The sequence below is a fragment of the Protopterus annectens genome, chromosome 1.part0 (genome assembly GCF_019279795.1).
Source record: "Protopterus annectens isolate FY-2018-M chromosome 1.part0, PAN1.0, whole genome shotgun sequence".
NCBI lineage: Eukaryota > Metazoa > Chordata > Ceratodontiformes > Protopteridae > Protopterus > Protopterus annectens.
In genome coordinates this window covers 463,344,852-463,369,732 of record NC_056725.1, presented here as the reverse complement: position 1 = coordinate 463,369,732, position 24,881 = coordinate 463,344,852, and the positions used below count along the sequence as shown (strand labels likewise).

The window sequence follows — 24,881 nt, the reverse complement described above, 5'->3', positions numbered from 1 at the left end:
TTTTTGTTGATCTGTCCCCTCTTCTGTACTCTTCTAACAGTGACACTTCCTGTCTTAACTGCTTTATAGTTTTCTCTATTCGATATGTCCATGATGGCATTTGATTTCTCCCCTCCATTCCTTCCCCTTACTGCCCCGTATTTTTGTGGTAAGACTTTATCTGTTGTTAATTCAGCTGCACAGTAATGTATCCTATTTACTTTCTATGAACAGTCTTGATTAACTTGTTCATTTGTTTTATCAAACTCCTAACATTTTGGGTCTTGCTGATTTTCTGCAGGCTATTTCTTTCATTGATCTTAAGAGTTCTATCCATCTCTATTAAATCAAGCAATTCTTCCTTTATAGAACTTTCTTCTACACTAAGGGCACATTCTTTGTTCTCCATTTCCTGTGGGCATTCTACAGAATGTTCCAGAAAAATCTTCCTGTGCCACATTCTCTTCTGCATAACCCTGTGTTATCCATTGCTCCTTCATATGGGAACTCACTGGCATATCACTCCACAACACTGACTGCATCAGAGTTACCACAGTTTCCTGTTACTTCGCTCCCTTTACAACTCCAATTGAACTTTTGCACTGGTTTTCTATTGAAGGCTCCAAAGTTTCTTCATATGGCAACTGATCAGATGCTTCCTGCTTCACTGGTTTCTCCTAAATTTGGGAATTCATTATTCTATCATGCTGTAATGTTATCAGAGTTAGATTTTCTACACCAAATCCTTCACTTCTCAGGCAATCCATAACTTCAGTTTCTATTTCTTTAACTTCTCCATTACTAATCATACATTCCCTTTTGCTTTCTTTCTTTTTTTGTATCATGAAAATTTTCCATATCTAGATGCCTTTGCCTTTATTTCTCTTCAAATATCTTTGGTACTTCTTTTTTGTATTAATTAGTTTTGTTTTCTCCTACTGCACCATATTAAAATCTTTTATCCCCATGTCCATATTTCTGCTTCAGCTGTCTCTTCTGCTCCTCCTGTTTCTCCTTACTTGGGGGACTCATTGTTCCATCATGCTGTGACATAATCCATGTTAGACTTTCTACACTAAATCCTTCACTTCCATGCCTTCAGCTTCTATTTTTATTGCCATCATAACTAGTCTGATGAAGTTGCATACCTAAATCCTCTAAGGAACAAAATTACTTTAATAAAGTTTTTTTCCTGTAGTTTACAAAGTGACTTCAACAGTTTTGTATGTTTTTTTTTTTTTTAATTTCACTTCAACTTTCAAACTGAAGCCCATTTTTCCTTATTTAAGTTTTAAGCTTTAATTACTATTGGTATGATCATACTGGGCTCAGTCTAAGTTGGATGAAATCCTGGGGGAGCCAGTGATTTTTATAACTCCAATTGTAGCTGCAAAATTCAAAAATTAGTTTGGTGTTAACTAGACAGAAGTTCACATCTGTCATACACCTTTAATGCCAATTGCCCTTTGCATATTAAAAGGCAACCCTTGTGACAGTCGACCCCCGCCCCCATGAATGGTTACACTGCCCATTAACTATTGATGGCAGCAGTGTGGATATTAAAGCCTGTAGTCATGGTCTGTCAGAGAAACAGATGCTTAGACATAGCTACATATGATTATGTTTGATCATCATTTAGAATCTGATTTTAAAACGGATGAAAGGGTTGCTCTGTTACTTTAATGAAGAAGTCAGGTTGCCTATATTTGCCAATACATAAGTATTGCTAAAATTTGGAAATATACAATATGGGCTACAGTGGTGACAGAAAGATTACAGAGAAGGCTGCATTTGACACTGTGCACAATAAGTATATATATAGTCATGGACATTTCAGGCTAGAAAAGAAATGGTGAAAAAAAATTACTTTGCCAAGGCTGAATATTCTTGTTATAATTATCATTTGAGTTGAAGGATGCATTGGTAATTTAAGAGTCTCAGGACATGCCACTAACCAGGTAAGTTCAATGACACCTACCTGCAAGAACGGATATAAAACCTCAACATAAAATAAAAGGAATTTTCCTCAAAATATTGTAATTGATGTGATACTTATTTGTTTCAATTGATGTAATATTTGATATAATACCCTATTACAACATCTAATGTTTTTCAAAAGAATATTTATTAACAAATGTTAAAGTTTTCATCCTTTGGATGAGATGTTAAACAGTTAAACAGAGGTTCCCATCTGCTTGAGTTGGTGGTAGCTCAAGTGGATGTAAAAGATCCCACAGCACCTACTGAAAAAGAGTAGTGGAAGTTCCCCGAAGCCCTGTAGAATTTTCCCCCAGTAGAATAAATACCACCTGGGGTCTTTCCTGAAAAGAGGCCACTAATCTTAATGGGACTAACCCTGTCAAAAGAAAACAAATTAATTTACGTATTTAATCCAGTTGACTGGTTGGCTTTAAATGACAAAATTCCTTAGGTTCTGATGTAACTAAGCACGGTTTCAAACCTGGAAATCATAACCAAAGGCACTTGTTTGTTTTATTGAAATTAAATAACAATGCATTTTTTAGCCCATTCGAGTGACCAGTGGTGTTTAAAGATGTTTTACAAGAAATTTGCCCGTTCTATTAAAGTAAAAACTATTGCAAGTTTACATTTACTCAAAGTCAACAGTACCAACTCAAGGCCACTGTTCCCGTGCTATTTCACATGCAACAGAGATATGTAGGCAAGAGCCTTTTCCTTGAAACCTAGATGAGGGAAACAAGGAATTCTGAATGAAGCCATCCTCAAAATAAATAAATAAATAAATAAATAAATAAATAAATAACTAAATAAAGACATGCTATTAATTGCAAGGAAGAGGGGGAACAACACAAAAATGTACTTAATTTGATTGACTGGATAAAAAAAAGACTATGGATATTTTTATGCTTATATTTTTATAAGTTGCAAACAATACAACATTAAATCTACAACTAGTGCAGTCATAAGCTGACCACTGCCTCTCCTGGAAATAATAATAAAAATGATTCCCTTCCACAGTCTGCTTCAGCAAAGTGTGCTCTGACCAAATGTATTTGTCTGTTGTATGACTAGCTTAGTCTTTCATTTCACTTTGCTGGAGACAGTCTCTCACTTCATAACCCTCATTAAGCATCACCTTGGTTTGCACAACTGATGGAATCTTATTCTCACGTGTGCACCTAAACATCAGGCTTGTTGAGCTACCACCTACTGTATGAGGTGCAGCACACTCCTGTGTCCCCTTAGTACCATGAATGCTTGTTGCTTTCATTGTACACCTTCTGGACACTCACATATTTTCTAACATTGCGGATAAGCCTTTCCACTATCCCATTCATCCAAATTCACATCAGTTGTTCGTGGCAAACTTCCATATTTGTATTAAAACAAACTTTACAAACTTGAAAATCTGAAAGAGTGGTCTATTACCTGATCCAATGGGTTCCACTCACTAACCACTGGTACAACTGGCTAAAATGTCTGAGCGACCAGGTGCTTCTACTGGAAAACTTTAATACTCAGAAATTAGGACAAGCCTATTCTGTACCAATAAAAACATGCCACAAAGCCAAGGTAATATCTTGCCAAGAAAATGTTGGCAGCTCTTGACATCTGATTTGGAACAGTTACACCTCTGATGGTATCTGACTGATAGAACATAAAGCCAGTTAACTCGAGTTCTAGTCCATTAGCGGTCCATTAGTGAATGCTTGTTACGGTATACAAAGAATTCATCAGACTGTAATTACTAAATACTTCAGCCAAATCACCTAATAGGGCATCACTGTTTTGGACAGCACTTTCTGGACCCCAGACTTTTTTATACTGGAGTAGCCCATCCAGGATGGCTATAGAGTTGGTACCCATTAAAAGAAAACATTTTCCTCCTAGGAGTACTCGGCCTTTGCTCTGACCATAACTCTAGATTTGTGCAAGTTAGCACTGTAGTTGCTTTCTCCATTCTGGGTCTCTAGTCCTATCTGTGATTGCTTAACTTCTGTTTGCTACTATCTGAAAATGGTTGTGGGTTGTACTTTTTGCAGTGCTTATTTAAAATTAATTTTACAAATCCAAATGTAGCTTAGTCCTATGAAAGACCAGTTAACCACAGCTCAGCCACGAATCATATAAATATTTTTAAAAGAAAAAGATATATATCCTCTTGAAGTTCTAAAATCCAACAACTTACCTCTTCCCTGACTTTTTTGATGTCTGCATCCACTTTTCTAAGTGCTTCTAAAATGTGTTGTAAATTATTCTCTTCAGAAACTACCTCAGCGGTACAACCCCTGTTAAGACAAACGTGTAATTAAATGTTCACGGATACAAAATACAATAACATTTGTAAACTAAAATTCTTCTGCCCAAGCCCGCCACTTTGTATAACAAATGCATCCCACTTATTACTATACCATCCCATATCTATGTTTAAATCCAGCCTACCATTTTTTCTAACAGAAGCCAAATAAACATACCCTGTTTGATGTTTGATCTCACCTTCTTAATACCAGAGGTGTTAAAAGTACTTCAGAATAGTACAGTTTTGAAAATAAGCTTACCATAACAGTAGATGTTCTGATAGGTCAGTGTGGCAGTAGCCTAAGCTATTTGGGTTAAATCCTTGCCGAAGAAATGACCAATGACTAGCTTTCAAAGCTTTACGGTACCTTCCACTTACCCAACCTATTAATGGCTTAAGAAGAGGCATATAAAAAGGCAGTTTGTGTACCAAAAGCTTCACAGCTTTCTTGCACCAAGAGGCGAGGCCACGACTCTGAAAAGGAAAGAAACAATCACACAGAAACCAATGTAATGCACATACATAAGGGTAGATATACCCAGACCCTGTCAATACAAAAAAAAAAAAATTGGGGTGGGGTAGGAGTGGTGGATGGCTAATGGATCTGGATGGGTTTGGCAAAATTGATAAGGTCTTCACCATGTAAACACAGGGTTTGATTCTAATCTCAGGTTGCTTGGGTAGGTTACAAAGGTCCTAAAAGACAGTTTGCCTAGTATTCCCAGATAAACTTATGAACTACAACTGTGATCAATTAGAACATCTACAGTTATGGTAAGTTTACTGACACAACTGTACTATGTTCAACACAGAAGTCACTGTTGCAGTTTAAGCTATTTAAGTAGATTACCAAAGCTTAGGAATATAAATCAACATGTAGTTCAAGATCCCCAAAACTGCCAATCTACAGACGAATAAAACACCAACCAAATTCTGCCCACCACAGTAAACTTTAACAAGATTGAGCCCTTTCTTCTATTCAGAATACAGACTTATTCAGAATGAATAAATGCCGAAAGACGCACTTCCTTGTATAGTGTACAGTCACATGATGCATTACGCAAATGCAACTACTTAATATTTATTTGTTTATATTTCCACATACAGGCTAAAGGGATAGTGTCATTAATACCTGGTGGATGGTTAGCATTTAAAATATTTACCAAAACAACTCCTTTCCCAGTAACAAATTAGTCCAATCCCCACCTCTAGGGGTACATTCAACCTTTTCCAGTATACAAAAAAGAAAACGTATTAAAATCAGGGCATATCTCCACATGTATAGATAAGACATTGCTCTTATCCTGTTTTTTAATAGCAAAGATATGCTGATAAATCCTTACCTTGAGACCGTTCTCAGTTTTTCCAATATAAAATCGCCAACAGGATAAGAAGGTTGCTACATATACCACTCAGTGGCACAATTGTACTGACGTCTTCAAGACAATATCATAGGTTTATCTACTACAGACACACAAGTGCCTGTAACAATAAATCTAAATTGTTTGCATGCCCCACACTTAAACACGTCAAGTACATTGAGGTTTTTTTTCCATCTGTGGGCATCTTTGATACAAAAAGCTGTTTCAAATTACAATCCGATTTAAAAACAAACTGGAGTTATAAGCCAAGTCCGTTACCTACCTCCCCACTCAGTGTTATAATAGGCCAATGTTGTCTAATATTTGTTTTAAAATATGAAACAGTTTTAATAAATTATCACGTATGACACAGGCAAAACAAACCATACTGAAACAATTTTAGTTGCAAACATCATACATCACTTATAATCTATCCAGTCATTGTGAGTCAAACATTATAGGTTCATATGTGTGTACTAGGCTAATGGCCCTGGAGCCTTTACAAGCCTAGCCCATAGGATTACCCTGGCATCATGCCACCCGACCTTATTAAATAGCTCATTCAGTTCCTGCCTTCTTTTAAACCTCGTTCCTCCTCTGCATGTACTGTTCTCACAATTCCCATTTTTTTCTGTGTACTTTGCTCCTACCTTTTACTAAAGATCCCAATCCCAGTTGTTTTACCACCGTTACTATATTCACTACTTCTAGTACAGTTGGTTTAGACTTTGATTTCCATTCTCTAGTAATCGTTTTTTTCGCAGTCAAAATAATTAGACTCAGCAAGGTCTTACTATGTCTAGCCAATTCTTAGGTTCATAGGTAGGTACTAGGCTATCTGCCCAAGGGCATTTATAAGCCTAGCCAGATTGTGTTGGCTTTCGCCTCCCTTTTAAATTAGTTTCCTGGGCCTCTGTCTAGCAGGGCCACTGAAGTGATCCCAGGGGTAAATTTACGATTTCCCATCCACTCATCAATATTTCTCTTGAAGAGAGTCAGCGAGAGGCTCTGCCTAAGATGAACTAGGATTCTATTCCAGAGCGTGGGAAGTCTCTGGGGCAGGAATCTATCCCTCCAGCATGTCCTGTTTATTGTTGTGCTGAGGTTTAATTCACTGGAGCGTGTGGCTCTTAGAGATTTGGTTTTCTTGAGGTGGAGCATGTCCATTAATTCCGGGTTGGGCATGGCCTTATACGTCAGGCAGAGATCACCTGTGAGCAGGCGGTAAGCAACTGAGTAGAGCTGGAGTTTTTTTAGTCGAGCTGCATAGGGCATCTCTTTGAGGCCCATGATCCTGTTGGTGAGGTACTTCAGTGGTCTTTCCAGCTGTTGCAGGTGTCGAGTAAGGTACATTCCAAATGGAGCATTGTACTCTATTATGGGCCTAATGAGTGATGGGTAGAGGGGCACAATGACCTCTCTTGATCTAGAGGTGAACCCTTTCGTGATTAGGTGGGCTACATAGAAGGAATTTCTAACCACTTTGGCAATGTGATTATCAAAGCAGAGGTTGCTATCTACCTGGGTGCCCAGGTCCCAAATTACATCTTCCGTACTTAGTGGATTATCACCTATGTGATAATTCGTGGGCACTTTGTTTTTCCCAAAAGGGATGACTATGCAGTTTTTGGCATTCAGCTTGAGGCCATGGTTTTGACACCAGGCATCTGTCTCTGTAAGGCCCTTCTGGAGGATGTCTGTGTTGGCCGGAGAGTCGATTATGGCTCCCAGTTTGCAGTCATCTGCGAACTTGGTCAGCCATAGTCCTCCCGTGCTTGCCTGTAACTCAGAGAAGTATATACCGAACAGGAGGGGTCCCAGGACCAAGCCCTGTGGGATGCCACTTGTAACTGGTTTAGAGTCGGACATGGCACCCGCAACTCTGACCATGCGTGTTCTATCCGTGAGCCAGTTTGCCACCCATCTCATGACATAGGGGTTAATGTTCAAGCTGGTGAGCTTATCTATGATGCCAGAGTGGGGAATGGTGTCAAAGGCCTTAGCGAGGTCCAGGTAGGCTGTGTGGACTACCTTTCCTTCATCTATGGCCTTGGTAACTGTTTTACTAGGTTTAGGAGGCAGGATCTGCCTTTAACAAAGCCGAATTGGGTAAGGTCTAGTGTCTGGAGGTTCCCAATGTCTCTGTTTACGAGTTCCATGATGATTCGCTCCATAGCTTTGCAGACCAGGCTAGTCAGGCTTATAGGGCGATAGTTCCCAGGTTCTGTTGTGGCACCACCTTTGTGCAGCGGGATGACTGTTGCTGTATGCCATTCTTTGAGTACATAGCCTGTGGAAAAGGCAGAGTCTGAACAGTGAATTTAGGTGAGGGTTTAGTTCCTTTTGGAGCTGGTGAACGACGCAGCCTGGGACACCATCCGGTCCCATTGATGCTGTGTTCTTAGCTTTGGAGAGGGCTGCTTTTACTTGCGTGTCCGTGATGTCTGGGGCTCTGCATTCTTCTGGGATGGACATGGGCCCTTTTGGGGGTGAGGGGGGATAAAGTTTGCACTGAACTTGTCAGCCAGGATGTTGGCAATGCCAGTTGGTTCAGTGTATTTTTTGCCATTTTGCACTAGCTCAGGGTATATCGGAGAGTTGCCACCTAGATTTTTGACATAGCTAAAGAAGGCTTTGTGGTTATCTTTAGAATTCTTGGCAATTTTTCTTTCAAAACTGGCCTTGGATGATTTTATGAGGGATTGTAGTTGCTTGCTAATATTGATCAGTGATGCCTTTCCTTTTTGGAATTTTGCTCTATCATTTAGTAGTTTCCTCCTTCTGTTGTATAGCTTATTTATGGCTGGGGACCACCAGACTGGTTTCCTCTTTTTGGAGGAGTGAGTCTTGGTTTTACTTGGGATGGCTTGATCCATGCATCCCTGTAGATGCTCATAGAATGCACTTGTAAAGGATTCTGCGGTTTGGGTAGCATTATCCTTTAGCAAGGGGGCTTTGAAACTCTCCACCTCGGTCTTGAAAAGAGCAAAGTTGGCTTTTGAAAAGTTTTTCACAGTGGTTTCCTTGACTGGGGGTGGGGTCGGGATGTGGATGTCCAGTGTGATTAGTTTATGATCTGATCTTACCAGCGAGGGGTTTACCTCTGGTGTGGAGCACTGATCCCCCATGCTGGTGATGATCAGGTCCAGTATGTTGTTACCTTTTGTGGGCATGGTGACCAGCTGTTCCAGGGCGTTTGAGTTTATAAACTCTAGGAAGCGTTGTGCAAAGGAGTTTGTACTTGAGTAGTTATCCCAGTCAATGTTTGGGTAGTTGAAATCTCCCAATATCATGGTGTTAGGTAGGACCTTTATATTTTCCAATGTTCTCAGGAATGCTGAGTGGGGGTCCTGGGACAAGGTAGGTGATCTGCAGCAGGCTACGATCTGAAAAGCAGCTTTGCCCACTGTTAGTTGCACATGGATGGTCTCCGAGGCCTCGTGCTGTGCTACTAACCTGGAGGTGTGGGTATCCTTTATGAAAATGGATACACCCCCCTCCTTTTGTACTTCGGTCCGGGTTCTAGGGCCGAAAGTTATGGTACGAGTTGTAGCCTGGTAGTGCTGGGGTGCTCTCTGGAGCTTTGAACCAGGTTTCTGTTACTGCACAGATATCAATTTGCTCCATGCTAAGGAGTGCCTCGAGTGCATGCATTTTGAGGTTTAGACTTCTGGCATTGAGTAGCATTACCCTCAGTTTCTGGTTTCTTGTGTTGTTTATGGAGGTGGGCTTCTCTTTTGAGCCTTGCCTAAAAAAGGCACTATGGGGCTGTTAAGAGCCTTGGCCAGTATTCGAAAGCCTAAGGGCGACAGGTGCAAGCCATCTCTGGCGGAGCAGCGTGGCTTATCGAGCATGTTGTCCCAGGCTGACAAGACAATGGATCTCCTTTGAAAGACACCAATAGCTTAGCCAATTGTTAAAACTGATCATTTTTTTCCTCGTACTGTGGCATCATTCTTGGTGAGGGCAAGGGTCAGGGTCATACCGGCCTAAGCTACATGATCAGAGAGCTCCTCTATGTCTCTTTTCATGTAGTCCAGGGAGGTACGTCTCAGGTCGTTCACACCAACATGTACAATGACAGAGTCATATTTGTACTTGTTTTGGAGTGACCTGAGTGCTTGTGTTATGTGGCGGATCCTGGCACCCGACAGGCAGCTCACATTAACCTTCTTCTTGTTCAGTCTAGTGAGTGGGACGTCAGTGTGCCTGACAATAGAGTCACCTATTACTAGTGCATTGGGTGTGTTGTTGTGCCTTAAGGGCTGTGGTTGCGTGGCACACTGACTTTGTGAAGTATGTGATACGTGGTTGTTGTGGGTGGAGGTTGCTTGGATGTCTGCTTTGGAGGTCTCTGCTGCTTAGGCAGATTTTTATTTAGAGCCTCCGAGTGTTTTTGTGTATTTATGTGTGTTGTTTACTGGTGCATGCATGACTGTTTTATGTGAGACTGGAAGTGTGGTGCAAGTGTTTCCCTTCTCCTCCTGACTGGCTGTTTCAGCCTTGGGTTGAGAGAGCTTGGCCTCCAGTTTGGCTGTATAGTTGCATCTCTCACATACATTTGTGTTTGTTGGAAGGAGGAGAGGGTTTTCCGTGTACATGAGGCAATTGTAACATTGCCTCAAAATTCCCAGATTCACCAGCTGGACTGGACAGTATACCTGAAACTGCCCTTTGGACATGCCTGTATGGGTAACTGAACTGTTTTACTGATTGCCCGGTAGGGACGAAAGAGGGAGCCTTGTACTATTGCATAGTAAAGAGGGAGGTGTTGTGTTAGCATTTACTAGTGCTTACTGAGAGCTTGGAGCAAGTGCTGGGCTGTAAAAGGAAAGCTAGAGCGCTTAATTTGAGAGTTTGACTAGTTCTAAGGGAAAAATTGAAGAGCAGACTTCGTTGTGCCTGGAATAGTTTCGCAAATGCGGGTTTTAAGGCAGGGAGATGAAAGATATAGGAATTAGTCCAAAACGGCCAATAAACTACAAGTTGCTGGGCTGTGACCACTCCTCCAGGGACAGATAGGCTGCTCAAAGCTCCCCACTCTCACTGGTGAACAGAGAAACTTCCTCCTATCCAAGTAAGGATATGGGCAACACAGGAACTTATACCACAGTCCTGAATTCAGCAGAACCCGAAAACTGGACTAGACTAGCTTAGAAAAGGTGAGAAACAAGAATATTTTTTTGTTTTTTTTTTCTTTTTAGACAGAGATACAATGGACTTTCATAAAAACACTTTAAATGCTTATATCAGGCTAGCACACTTTAGTGTGTAGCCTACAACAGTTAAACAGCACAAAAAAATGACTTAAAAAAGTGCTAAAAAAATTAATTTCCTTAGTCATACCAATTTGCTCACCCAGTATCTCTTTCCCCTTTGCTATTTGCATTATACTTAGAACCATTAGCAAAGAAAATAAGGGACTTAGAAATTTAAGGATATAATGTGCAGTGTTCAAGAAAAGTTGGCTTTATTTCCAGATGATATTTTGTACCTGATGGAATCAGCAAAGGACATCTCAGTGTTATGGAATACTCTCAGGCAGTTCCGGTTTTTTTTGGGGGATATAAATTTAATGAAAATAAAACAATGGCTATAAACATGGGGACACAATAAAATGATGTGTTTAGAAGTATGGATTAAAAAGGATTTGGTGGCAGCTAAGGATATGTGGGAAGACACTAAAAAGATAATACAAAAACTGAGAAACTGGCAGCTTTTGCTTATAGATATGGATAGCAAGATACAAGCAGTGAAAATGTGTTTAGCTTCTTTAGTTTTATAATTTTATACAAAGGTCAGGGATATTTTTATCAACCAAAGGAAGTTGAGCGTTGAAGGATTTTATATAGCAGGGGAAGAGGGCAAGGGTCTAGTGGAATAAGCTGATCCTGCCAATAGAACAAGGAGGTTTAGGATTACTTTATTTGAAGGGATATTTTAGAGCTACACGGTTAAGGCACTTGCAGATAAAACAAGAAGAAAGCTACAATTCAAAGTGGAAAGGGATAATAATAAAGCTGGGGGGGGGGGGTAATTCAAGAAATAAGGAAAAACAGGATTTTGGGCTCCAATCCTTGAGGAGAACAACAACAACCACACTGAATACTATAAAGCAAAAGAAAGTATGCTAAGAACTAAGCCAGCATGGGAATGGAGGAAGGAGATTCTGCAGGTAAAGATGACTGCAATCAGGGGTACAGAGAAAGTACAGTTGTGTACACTTACCATAAATGTAGATGTTAGAGTGTTTTCACTGTTGCAGTCATCACACTTGGGTTATCTGCCTGCAGGTAGCCCTCAGTCAGCCCGAATACCAGAGTCTTGGGATTTCTGTCTCCGATGCTGTCGCTTCTTCCTTGTAGTCAGGTTGTCAGGGGTATAAAACATGCAGCTGATGCCATTACATCAGTTTTTCTTGCCCCAAATGTCAGGAGTCCCCAAAATAGGAAGCAATTACATGGTGTGGAACACCCTCAGTAAAAAGTAAATACCATTGTTATAAGATATGGCCAAAAAAAGGATAGTTATAAAGTATAGAGAAGTCAGGGGGCTGGAGGGAGGGTAACCAGGACTGCAACAGTGAATACACTCTAACATCTACATTTATGGTAAATGTACACAACTGTACAATGTTCTTCGTGTTTCACTGTTGCAGTCATCACACTTGGGTTGATTCCCAAAGCTGAGGAAGAGTGGAGGCAGTTAAGAAGCATTAGGGCTGGCTAGCAGGCCTTGTAAGACTGCTGTGGCAAATCCAGCTCTGGATTTAGAAAAGATAGGTAAGTGGTAATGCTTGATGAAGGTGTGTACAGAACTCCAGGTTGCAGCTTCCAGGATGTCCCTGGTAGGGACTCCCCTGACAAATGATGCAGAGCTTGAGGTAGCCCTAGTGGAATGAGTTCTGATCCCCTGTGGGGTAGGTTTTCCATGGTGTTTGTAGCAGAAATGGATGCAGTGTGCTATCCATTTAGAAATGGTTTGCTTTGAAATGGCCTTGCCCTCTGCCCCTGTAGCAAAGCTGACTAGCAACTGGTCAGATTTTCTGAAAGGTTTAGTACTGTCCAGGTAGAACGCTAAGCTGCCTGTACACGTCCAGGGAGTGCAGGATCCTTTCCCCTTTATTCTGAGGATTAGGGAAAAAGGTTGGCAAATGAATGGATTGGTTTAAAGCCACACTAGATACCACCTTGGGCATAAATGAGGGGTTAGTCCTGAGGGAAACCCTGTCCGCATGGAAGATAATGAAGGGTTCCACAGCCATAAGGGCCTGCAGTTCAGACACTCTTCTTGCTGAAGTGATGGCTAGAAGTAAGGCATGGCTAGAAGTAAGGCCTTTTTCCAAGAGAGGAATTTTAACTCTGCTGTAGCAGCAGGTTCACAGGGAGGAAGTGTGAGCTTCTCCAATACAAAGTTAAGGTCCCAGGCTGGAGTGGGAGCTCTCCTGGGGGGGTCTTAAATTTTTGGCTCCTCTCAGGAACTGTTTGACCAGAGGGTGAGAGAAGAGGGGTGGCTCAGTACTGTAATGACCTGAGATGGCAGAGGCATGAATCTTAATTGAAGAGAAGGATAGGCCTTTGTGGAGCAGTTCTGTTAGGTAATTTAGGATTTGAGGTAAGTTGGGCACGGTTGTGTCCATTCCCTGAGACTGGCTCCAAGAACAGTATCTTTTCCACTTTTCTGTATAGGATTTCCTAGTACTAGGCCTCCTTGCCTCAAGGATGACATACAGCACCTGTTTACTGAGGGTTGCTGGTGAAGCATTCAGGGGATGAGCCAGGCTGCTAGGTTCAGGGTTTGCAGCTGAGGATGCAAAATCTGGCCCTCCTGCTGGGACAGCAGGGAAGGGATCTGAGGCAGGTGCCATGGTGGCACTACTGTCAGACTGTGCAAAAGTGGGTACCAGTGCTGGTATGGCCAGTCTGGTGCAATTAGAATTGCCCTTGGCTTGTCCTGTTTGATCTTTAGTAGAACCTTCGAGAGGAAGGGCAGAGGGGGAAAGGCACAGATTGAGAGGTTTCCCCATGTAAATGACAGGGCATCCACTTTCTATGCTTGGCTGAGGGGAGTTCTGGTGCAATATTTGCTCAATTGAGAGTTTTGGGGGGAAGAAAAGAGGTCCACCTCTGATGCCCCCCACCTGTGGATCAGAAACTTGAATGATTTGGGTTCCAGTTTCCACTCGTGTGGGTCCATTAGATTTCTGCTTAAGCCGTCTGCCAGTGAATTTAGTTTGCCTGGCAGGAACTGAGCTTGCAGGTGCACTTGATTGCTCAAGGCGGTGTTCCACACAGCCATGGCCAACCTGCAGAGTGGGTAGGAATGGGTTCCCCCCTGCTTGTTTATGTACCACATAGCTGTGGTGTTGTCTGTCTTTATTAATAGTTGCCCTGGAAGAATAAGGTATTTGAAGGCTGTCAGTGCATTCCGTACAGCTAACATTTCTTTCTGATTGATATGCAGGTGTATTTGTTTTGGGCTCCATTTGCCTTGAATGCATTTTCCTGCCATGTGAGCCCCCTATGCATAGACTGATGCGTCTATTAGAGTTTGGGCGGGGGTTGAATGAAAAGGAGTCTCTTGTTGTGGTAGCAGGCCTCTGCCCACCAAAGGAACCCTGTCCTTAGGCAAGGAATGATAGGAATCATTGTTTCCAGGTCCTGAGAATGTTGACACCAGAGACTTAAAGTACCATTGAAGTTTCCTCATATGCAGTCTTGCATATGGAATGAGCAGAATGCAAGAGGCCACGAACCCTAGGGCTTGCAGTATTTTTCTTGCAGATAGCTGGGTTTGGGTGGCCAGTAGATTGAAGTAGTTTGTCAAATAAATCTGTTTTTCTGGAGTGAGGAATGCCATCTGGGAAGTTTGTGTTCAAGCTTGCTCCCAGGAATACAATCTTTTGGCTGGGTACCAGATGTGATTTCTTTTCATTGATGATATACCCCAGTGAAGTTAGAAGTCTCTTTACAAATGTCAGGTGCTGAAGTAGGAATTCTCAACTATCCGCCTGAATCGGGCAATCTTCCCAAGTATGGGTAAATTTGAAATTTTCTCTGCCTGCAATATGCAATGGCTGAAGCAAGGAATTTTGTAAATACCCTGGGCGCAGTAGATAAGCCAAAGGGAAGTGCAGAGAACTGGTAGTGCATAGAGCCTGCTCTGAAATGCAGAGATTTCCTGCAAGATTCTCTTATGGGGATGTGCAGATAAGCTTCTTTTAAGTCTAAGGTGGCTAGCTAGGAGTCCTTGGCTAGCATAGGAAGCAGCTGTTGGAGTGTAAGCATTTTGAATCTTGGAACCACCAGGAAGGTGTTGAGAATAGACAGATCCAGGATAGGGCGCCAAGAGTTTTCTTTTCTGGGTACCAGAAACAGTCTGGAGTAAAAACCTTGTCCCCTTTGCTCTGCTAGGACAGGCTGAATAGCCTTGATACTGAGAAGAGCAAGTACTTGCTTTTGGGGCTTAGCCCACTGGTTTGGGGGGAGGTCTGGCCATCCACTTGGGGTTGGCAGTGAGTGGAAGTAGAATCTGTATCCCTGGGATACAATGTTCAAGACCCATCTGTCCTGGGTAATGCACTCCCAGTTTTTTGCGTGCAGGGCTTTTGCGTGCAGGGCTAGTTTCCCTCCTAAGGGTGTAAGTACTTGGGCAAGGCTTGGAAGGTTGAAGGACAAGTCATTGTGAACTTTTTCCATAGGATGGTGGCTTACTACTCCCTGATTTTGAGGTGGGAGCACTCCATTGTTTAGATCTGTGCATACCCTGAGACTGTAGTCTTGGTGGTCTGCCACCCCTGGGTTTGGACTGAGAAGGTCTGGGAGGGACTGGGAAAGACCGGTTTTTAGAAGGTCAATGCCTACTGAATCTAGGTGGCTGTACCTGTAGGAAATCTTTAACAGTTTGCATAGCTTTAGCTCTTTCTTCCATCTTTTTGAGGACTTCTTCTGCTTTAGTGCCAAACAGACGTTCTTGGTTTAATGGAGGATCTAGTAATTTTGCTTTGACATAGTCTGGCAAGATTTGTTCCTTAAGCCAAGCATGCCTTCTAAGAACAGACCCAGTGACAGCAGCCCTGCAAGATGCTAGTAAGGCATCAAAACCACAATGCAAAGTACGTTTTCCAACTTGGTTAGCAGAACGCATTAACTCCTGTAAAACTTTATGTTCTGCACAATCAGGAATCAACATCATTTTTTGTTTAATCAGTTCCATAATATGTTGCCGATACTTTAACATGTGAAATTGGCAATTTAAAGCCCTGATGGCAAGAGTAGCAGAGGTGTATACCTTCTTACCCCATCTGTCCAAAGCCCTAGAATCCCTGACTGAAGGGGTATGTTTTTTGGCTGTAGTTGCCTTAATGCCTTTAGGTCCCTGGGAAATTATCTCTGGATTCGCAGTAGGATTCTTAAATAGGAATTTGTGAGAGTCAGGTACTCTGTAGTACCCGTCAGGTTTCCTGGGAGCTGGTGGCAAAGTATCAGGGGTAAGACTGAATTCCATGAAGACATCATCTACAATTTCCAGAACAGGAGGGATAGCTAGAGGCAAGTTTAAAAATTCCCCGAGTCTCTGTTTGGATTGTGGGTAGTCCTAGCACTCCCAGTGGAAATGTTCTCTGAGGGTATGCAGGGTTTCACGAAAGAAAAATCCTCTGGTGGGGAAGCAGAGGGAATGGAATCCTCTGCATCAGAATCCTCATACATAGATAATGTTATGTCCTGCTAATCAGAAGGGTCAGAGTCATCAGATTCATAATCTGAAGAATCAGAAGGAAAATCAGTTCTTGGTCTTTTAGAGGGGGAAGGCTGGCTTCCCCTAATTAAGGTAATAAGGTCTTCAGCCATTCTAAGCATTTGTTTCTGTGGCATGGGGCCCTGAGAATGCGCTTTGGTTGTGGGTTTCCTAGGGATAGTGTGAACTCTGGGCCTGAGCAATTCAGTATTTATGGTTTGAAACAAAGTAGTCAGTTTAATATGAACATCGAAAGGCCTGAATACACCCTCAGAAGCCAGTGCCTGCACAGCGGCTCTGGACCCATCCAAGGTGGAGACATCCGCAGGTTCCACAGTCGAAGAAGCATCTTGCGGCATACCGGAGTCCGAATGGGTCTCAGTAGAGGCCTGCGAATCTGAAGAAGCGGGTATCAGGGGCTGCGAAAGCTCCTCACTGAGTACCGGCGGACTGGCGACTAGCTTAACGGAAACGTCGTTGGCAGTTTTGGACCTAGGCGGCCTGTCACTGTCTTTATCCTTATGTTTTTTCAGAAGATTGGTAGTCGGATGGCTTATCAAAGCCATTTCAGAATATGGGAAACGAGAGTGAAAGAATTTAGCAACAAAAATAGCCCTATGACGAATAGTTCGGGCGTTGAACAGGGCACAAAACTGACAGCGAGGAACATCGTGGTCTGGGCCTAAACAGGTGATGCAGTAAGAATGAAAATCTCTGTGAGGTATTTGCTTTCCACAGGCAAGACAATTAATTATTTTTTTTCTGACATCAGTTAGAGCAAGAAAAAAGGATCCCCAATGGGGTACTTATCTTTTAGAAGACTTCAGGTCTGAAACTCAAAAAAACGAAAATTTCAGGAGGCGGCCGACTGGCACTTGCGAACTGCTTCTGCTTCGGGCTCCGTTTGGCAAGAAAAGATGATTTAATGGCGTCTGCTGCATGTTTTATACCCCTGATGACCTGACGTCATGAAAGAAACGACAGCATCCGAAGCAGAAATCCCAAGACTCTGGTATTTGGGCCGACTGAGGGCTACCTGCAGGCAGATAACCCAAGTGTGATGACTGCAACAGTGAAACACGAAGAACATCAGATAAGAGGGGGCTGGAACATACTGGGAGATGATGGCAAAGGAACCAAGGTATTGGGAAGGAAAGGTAACAGAACAGGAAGAGGATAAGAAGGCATTAGAAGTGCAGGCTAACAATTGCCTTCCATATCAGGGACTGATATTAGAGTATATAAAAAGAGAAAGGGATAGGGGAATCTTAAATGAAAGACCTGCAATGGTTGAGTTTCTAACTAAATCTAGAACATAAGCTGCTGTTAAAAAAAGGCAAAATTAGTAGATCATATAAACTACTGCATGATAACTATAGCAATCAGAAGAGGTTAGAAAAGATTGGGAAGAGAACCTGGATAATCAATTCACACGGAAAAATGGGAGGACATATATATGGCAATAGACTCTAGAAGATTTAGGACTTTTGCCTGGAACTGTTTGCATAGATAGATACTTTTATACCCCAAGCAGACTCCAAAGAAGTTTTCTTCAGGTAGACTGCAAATGATGAAGGTGTAATAGAGAAAAAAAGGTAACTTGTAACATATGTTTTGGGAGTGTAATGAGTTGGCAGACTTTAAAAATTTCCTACAGAGTACTCGGTCAAGAATACAGAGTGAGAAAATGAGTGCAACTAAGGAAATGGACTTTTTTCAGTCTGATACAGAATCTGAACTGCTCAGACATAGTAAGGCCTTCTTAAATTTAAATTCGGTGGCTGCCAGAAAAGCAATTAATAAAAAATGGAAATCAAAATTTCAACCAACTCCACTTGAAGTAGTGAATATTGTTACAGAGATAAAATAACAGGAAGTGGGATCTTTAGAAAAGGGTAGGAATAAATTACATAGTAAAAAATGGAAATTATGAGAACAATACATGCAGAAAAATGTTCTGGAGAAGTAATAAGGTTTAAGAGAAGGCAAGAACTAAATAAATTATGTAATGTTGCTTAGATTATATAATATCTAAGATTCATGTTTATGCATCAAAGGCAGTTTTGACGAATGCAAATAAACCAAAACCAGTTTGACGAAAATGCCTTTAGAGAACACAAACAATTTTTTTGCAGGGGGTGTCCTCCCTGCACCCCATGTAGGAGGGCACCCCCAGAATTATATATACCATCTCTGAACTTGCAAAACATTTGAGAAAAAGTCAATCTTCACTTTTGTTGAATTAGAAAAACTGGCTTTGGTGTCTTTGCTTTCACTGAAATCGCCTTTGACAGATTGATGTATATATATATATATATATATATATATATATATATATATATATATAAAACAATATATGTGACGTATAAGGTTTGTAAATGTGAAGTGGATATTTCTGATAGACCACATTCTGATCAACTATGTGGGGAAAAAAAAGGAAATGAAGATGTTACAGTCAACCTATCCTCTCCTCTTTAGACCATATGTCCTACTGATGTCCACAATATGAGGGTGGGTGGCCCTGTGTGGCATGTCCATAAAGTATAAGACGTCAGGTCAGACATCTGACGCTAGTACAGTTCTCACATGTTATGACTGACCCTGTAGCAGTGTCTTCAAGATAAACATATTTATGCTCCATTTACTTCAAAAATTGAGAAAATATGTTCCCCATGAAACCAGAGTTTTCAATGGCATACAGACAAGACAGTTTAAGAAAAAGGGGAATAATGCTTCTGCCAAAGGGCTGCAGGGTATAAAAGAGCCATTCAGAAGAACTGCCTTTATTCAAGATTGTGAAAAAAGGCTGGGAAATTCCTCTGCATGCTTTGCCAGTTCCTAAAAACCCTAACTGGGGACACAAGACCTTTGCAATTAGTCCCTGTAAAAAGGAACTTAACCTGTACCTCTCCTTCCATTAAAAGGAACCCTCTACCTTTTGCAAATGCTGAGAAGGCATCAGTAGAAATTTGTAAATATCTGCAGCTCTCCTCTGTCTTGCCCTCTCTCTTTCAGCTCAGGTATAAATGAGGTCAATTCCAGACCAAAAATCTTCCCATCAAAAATAGGGAGAGTTCTAATTTTTCCATGTTCTCCAGATACGACTGCCACTTTAACAGAGCCTGGTATCTCTCCATCAGGGATTCTAAGTTTAATTTCATTGAGAAAAATGCATCATGAAATGCTACTTTACCTGAAATGTAGTTGTTTTACTAGCCAGAGGACTTAGAAGCCAGTTAGTGCCTGTATAAATTTAGCACAATTGTGAGCTGCTGCCCATCATGTATCAGTGGTTAGTAGTGCCCTGTTTACACGCAGACACCTAGACAACAAACTTTCCATATAAAACCACCTCTGTAACTCTACCAGTAATTCCAGAGTAGAGTAACTGCTTTGCATTTAGTATTATATAGAATAGTCTAGTCTTTTGCTCCACAGTCAGACCACTATTAAGCCCTCATACACTGCACCCTTGTAATTCATCCAATGAAGGACCTGACATCATGGATATGCACTTTTCCAATTTCTCCTTAGCTAGTTTGGAGGATATGGGTTTATTCAGGCAATGTAACACCTGTCTAATATTCACTGACAACCATTTAATCCTGTAAGAAGTAATCACAGTATGCAAGAGATGTATATACACAATGTCTCTGGAGGCAGAACTCTCGCGTACAAACATGCATAACAACAATTTAGTTGTCAGAAACACACACACGCATCAAGGACAACACTCCATTCGGTACACACTTGACCAGGCACAAGCAACAACTGAAATATCCAGAGAGATTCCTCAGAAAAAGAATACAGGGTGTAAAAATGATGTCCTATGCAGATCACCTCAAAGCCCCATCTCTATATTCTAGTTTCCTACAGACAGCTGAGACATGATTTATGCATTTCATACAATGCTCTGCTGGACCTTTTCCATATTCATAAAACTAACAGCACCATAGCTACTAGATATAAGGATCTGAATTTTGTTTGGAACTTAAATAGGACATGTTGGAGGGATAAATATGCATGTCAGAAAATCCCATTCTCTGGAACAGGTTTCCCATCCATGTGAAGCACAGCCCATACTTAACCCTAATGAAGCTTAACCTGGTCCAGTGGATGGGAAATCGAAGTACAACACTGTTCTGACACTTAAGCCTCTGATGGTCTAAAGCAGCTATTAAATCATGCCCTAACAAGCAAACACCCCTTAAAATAACCTCTAAGGCACAATAACTCATGGGATACATTTGGGTTGCATGACTAGGCTTATAAAAGGTTCTATATTACATTATCGAAGTTTCAAAACTTCAAATTGGATATGGTCGACACCATATAATCAGTCTTGAAACATCAAAAATGTAATACAACACAACAACCTACAAAAACAAACCATTTAAATGCTCTAAGCAGGGGGGCAAGCCCCCTGCACCCCCCACTACTTAAATATACCAACTCCGAGATCGCACTACACTGCAGAAAAGGGAAATCTTCCCTTTCTGCGCTGTACGGAGATCTCCGTTAAAAGATTTGAAGTTTCAAGACTTCGATCATATGGTGTCGACCATATCAGATTTGAAGTTTTGAAACTTCGATTTTCTGATATAGACCCTTATAAAAGACCCAGTGGTCATTAGTCTAGTGTACACCTATGAACCTGTGTACTGGTTCAGTCTGGTTGAAATGTTGATTATGTTCATCATATTGGACTCCACCTGTTTAACTTCATGAACCATAGAAAGTAATTGCTCACTGATAATCGTCTGGTAGAGTATAAAGATATTTATTATCCAGAGAGTCATAGCACTAGACTGGTGCATCTTTTTACACAGCTATTATATAACACAGTCTAGCAGCAGAATTAGAAATATGAAGCAAAACATCATTCCTTGATAGCTGCCTCTACATTGAGCTTACCCAGCTCAGGGAAGTATAGTCTGGGTCACTTCACACACTGCACACGTGATATGATTGTTCATCTTGCGTGCCCTGTGTCCCGATTTCCTCAAGATTACACAATTTTATTAAAAAAATAAAAAAAATGGGGAGACAAAGCATCAAAAATAGGGACACATTTTAAATACTGCTCTTATAAACTTAGAAAGTTTCTAGAACAAAAGGTCTTTTTTACTATGCACTTTCTGAAGTACACAAAGTCTGAAACTCAAACGACTGTCATTATTTAGTGAATTCAAACTCACTGATTTGCCACAAAAATCCAAAAAATTACAAATTTAAGGAGGAACAGACCAAAAATGAGGCAAAAAATCTGGACATTCTGTGTAAATCTGTACAGTTGAAAGGTATGGTAAAGACGTCTGAATTAGCTGTAGACATTTCAGCAAATCACAGTGCTATTTTACTGACTAATTTGCATAAAATAATTATAGCGGTACCAGCCCACACACACACACACACACACACACACACACAGTGCCTGCTTACATGTGCAGGATGTGTATATTGAGCAGAACTCATGTACGATATGCAACTTAGTGGCGATTTGGCAGCCATTAGAGACATTCTGATTGCAGAAACCAGTAAAAAAATACTTAATTTAGTGGATATGTTTGACTGTCAGAGCCTGAGAATATTTAACTTAAGAGTGGAGACAATTTTGATTGCCAGAAGAGTAGACTGGTGCTGCTTACCAAAGATCCGAGTTTGTTCATTTTTTTCTTCTGGTGGTGCTTCTTAGATTTGGGGATTGCCAAGTAATCAGAGCAGCAAGTGAGGTTTTCCTTTTTTTTTTTTTTTTTTTTTTTAATTGCTTTCAGAGTAGCAAGAAAGACCCCTCTCTAGACATGTTATAGCAAGGGCTTGCTAAACAGACAGTTAAGATCAACAGGGTAAAGTCAGCCAGTCAGGTTAAGTGGCATTAAATTAGATCAGTCTCCTAAACATGTTTCAAATCGGACAGTTTCCCCTGCCAGTATGGTGCTAAGGTTTTGCAACATATGAAGGCACTTTCACCTATATAATACTGAGCAAACCTGTTAGAATTAGAATATATATTTTCTCAGTATTTGCTACTGTTCTGTGTTGTTGCAAGTTTAATTTTCTTTGGAAGTAGTAGAGTGAAGATTTGAAAATGTATATTAGGCTAATATAGCAATAACCCACGCCTGGGTGTGGGTAATGTGGGATTTACCCACGGTTGGCGTGGTTTGGTCCCGGTGGGCGGCCCGAGGACCAAACAAAGACAACCGTGGGTAATCCGCATTACCACACCCAGAAGTGGTTATTGCTATTATACTATGACATTATTTAAGAAAAGAAATAATTACTTTTCTTAAATAATGGCATTGTATAATGCCTCTTTGCTGCCCTTCCGCAGCTGTCTGGTATCCGCGGCAGTTCTGATGTACTGCATGCCTACGCAGTACATTAGAGCTGTGGCCAAAAGCAATGGAGAAAGCAAGATCTCCGTTGCTTTTACTGTTCGCTATGTTAAATGGGTTTAACATAGCGAGACAGGTAAAATAAGCAACGGAGATGTCCGTTGCTTATTTTAAACTGTCTCTATGTTAAACCCATTTAACATAGCTTAATAACGGAGATCTTCTTTCTCCGTTTTTTAAACCTGTCTGGCTATGTTAAATGGGTTTAACATGGCAGACAGTTTAAAATAAGCAACGGAGATCTCCGTTGCTTATTTTAAAGTCTCATGTTAAACCCATTTAACATAGCAGACAGGTTTAAAAAGCAACGGAGAAAGCAAGATCTCCGTTGCTTTTACACTGTGTCGCTTTGTTAAAGGAGTTAACATAGCGAGACAGCTTAAAAAGCAACGGACATCTCCGTTGCTTTTTTTAAACCTGTGTCGCTATGTTAAACTCTTTTAACATAGCAAGACAGTGTTTTAAAAGAGACTTATACTAATGGAAAAAGTCCAGGCGACCGGACCTTTTTCCACTAGTATAAGTCGATTTACAACGTGCACGCTGGCCAATCAGCGTGCACGTTTTGGAATATTAATGGGGGGGGGGGGTCATGGTATAATTAGGTGTAATTAATGATTTTAAGGTCCTTTGTCCTGACTCCCTCATCTGGAGTTTTGAGACATAATGATGTAACACTAAGTACCTCTAAACCTCTTAGGAACAATCTTCCTTAAGGCTGCTAAGTTTTCATGTATAGGAGATTTAGGAAAAAAAACAACAGCAGACTTGCCAACCACAGCCTATGTATTAAACAAAAAAATAAATAAATAAATAAAACACCTCTGTCTCTAAACATGTCTACCATGTCCTGTTGAAAATATTCACAAATTAACCTGAAAAAGACCCTCTACATTAAAAGCACTCACCCTTTAAATTCTTCCACTATATCCAGTTCAAATTACTCAAAACGTTAACATGACAAAAGAGGTGAAGTGGGCATATTTCTGGGGTTTAACTTCTCCAAGTGTTTTGGGTTTCTAACAGCATGACACAGTATGATTAAATTCATGAAATTAGTATTGTTTTAGTCTTTGATGTATAGCTAAGAGTGCTCTTCTCTGCACCCACAATGTGCCCAGTATTGTTTCCTTCTGCAATTCATACAGGGTTACATGCATTGGTAGCATATTTAAGTGCGACTGTAAATTCTTTTTTTTTTTTTTTTTATATTAGATCTGTTACTCCTACTCCTTTTACTACTGGAACTGCCTGGGAATCTTTCTTTTACATTGTTCTCATTTCTGCTTGGAAAACCTGGTATGACTTTTGGTCTCTCTATACACAAGACATTGAAATCATTGGGTGTAGCGATTTCAATGACCAAGGCTACTGTTGTCTTTTTTAATGGACTACTTACTATATTTTCGCACATCTATTTTTTGAACTGTGGGTAATGGTTTATCTCATGTGATATAAACTTCATCATTCTCTAGAATGCTTTGTGGTTCATGTTTCTAATGTGTTTCAGCTACTTCTATTTTGTAATGTTTGCACAATCCCCAATGCAACAGTCTTGCCACATTATGTCTTTTAGTATACATATCCTCTACTATGAGTATATCACACCCAGCAACAAGATGTCTAACCGTTTCCAGTTCTGTTTTACATAACCTGCATTTATCCATTTATCCAGTGTTTTCAACTGACTTTATAAAACAATGTGTATGCAGTCCACTATCCTAGGCTGCCATTTTTAAATGTTCATCTTTTGCTTTCAATTCCTTTGTCAACCATTCCGATGTCAAATCATGGTCAACAGGAGGTTGTTCCAGATCTCTGTGCTTATAGGTTCATAGGTGTGTACTAGGCTAATGGCCCTGGGGCCTTTACAAGCCTAGCCCATAGGATTACCCTGGCATCGTGCCACCCGACCTTAGTCCCCAGTGCCTCTGTCGAGTAAAGTCACTGGAGTGATCCCTGGGGTGAATTTTCTATTTCCCATCCACTCATCAAGGTTTCTCTTAAAGAGGGCCAGTGAGGTGCTCTGCTTGACATATATGGGAAGTCTATTCCATAGGATGGGCAGTCTCTGGGTTATGAACATGTCCCTCCAGCATGTTCTGTTGATTGTGGTAATGAGGT

The 24,881-nt window shown here is 41.0% G+C and overlaps 1 protein-coding gene across 1 annotated transcript in view; it reads right to left on the bottom strand.

Moving 5' to 3' along the window:
• Positions 1-24,881, bottom strand: part of HAUS7 (HAUS augmin like complex subunit 7) — a 403,197-nt gene that overhangs the window by 292,444 nt on the left and 85,872 nt on the right. The window contains exon 7 of the mRNA XM_044060457.1: positions 4,151-4,250. Within this exon, the coding sequence (XP_043916392.1) occupies positions 4,151-4,250 (100 nt within the window). The remainder of the gene's footprint in view (positions 1-4,150; positions 4,251-24,881) is intronic.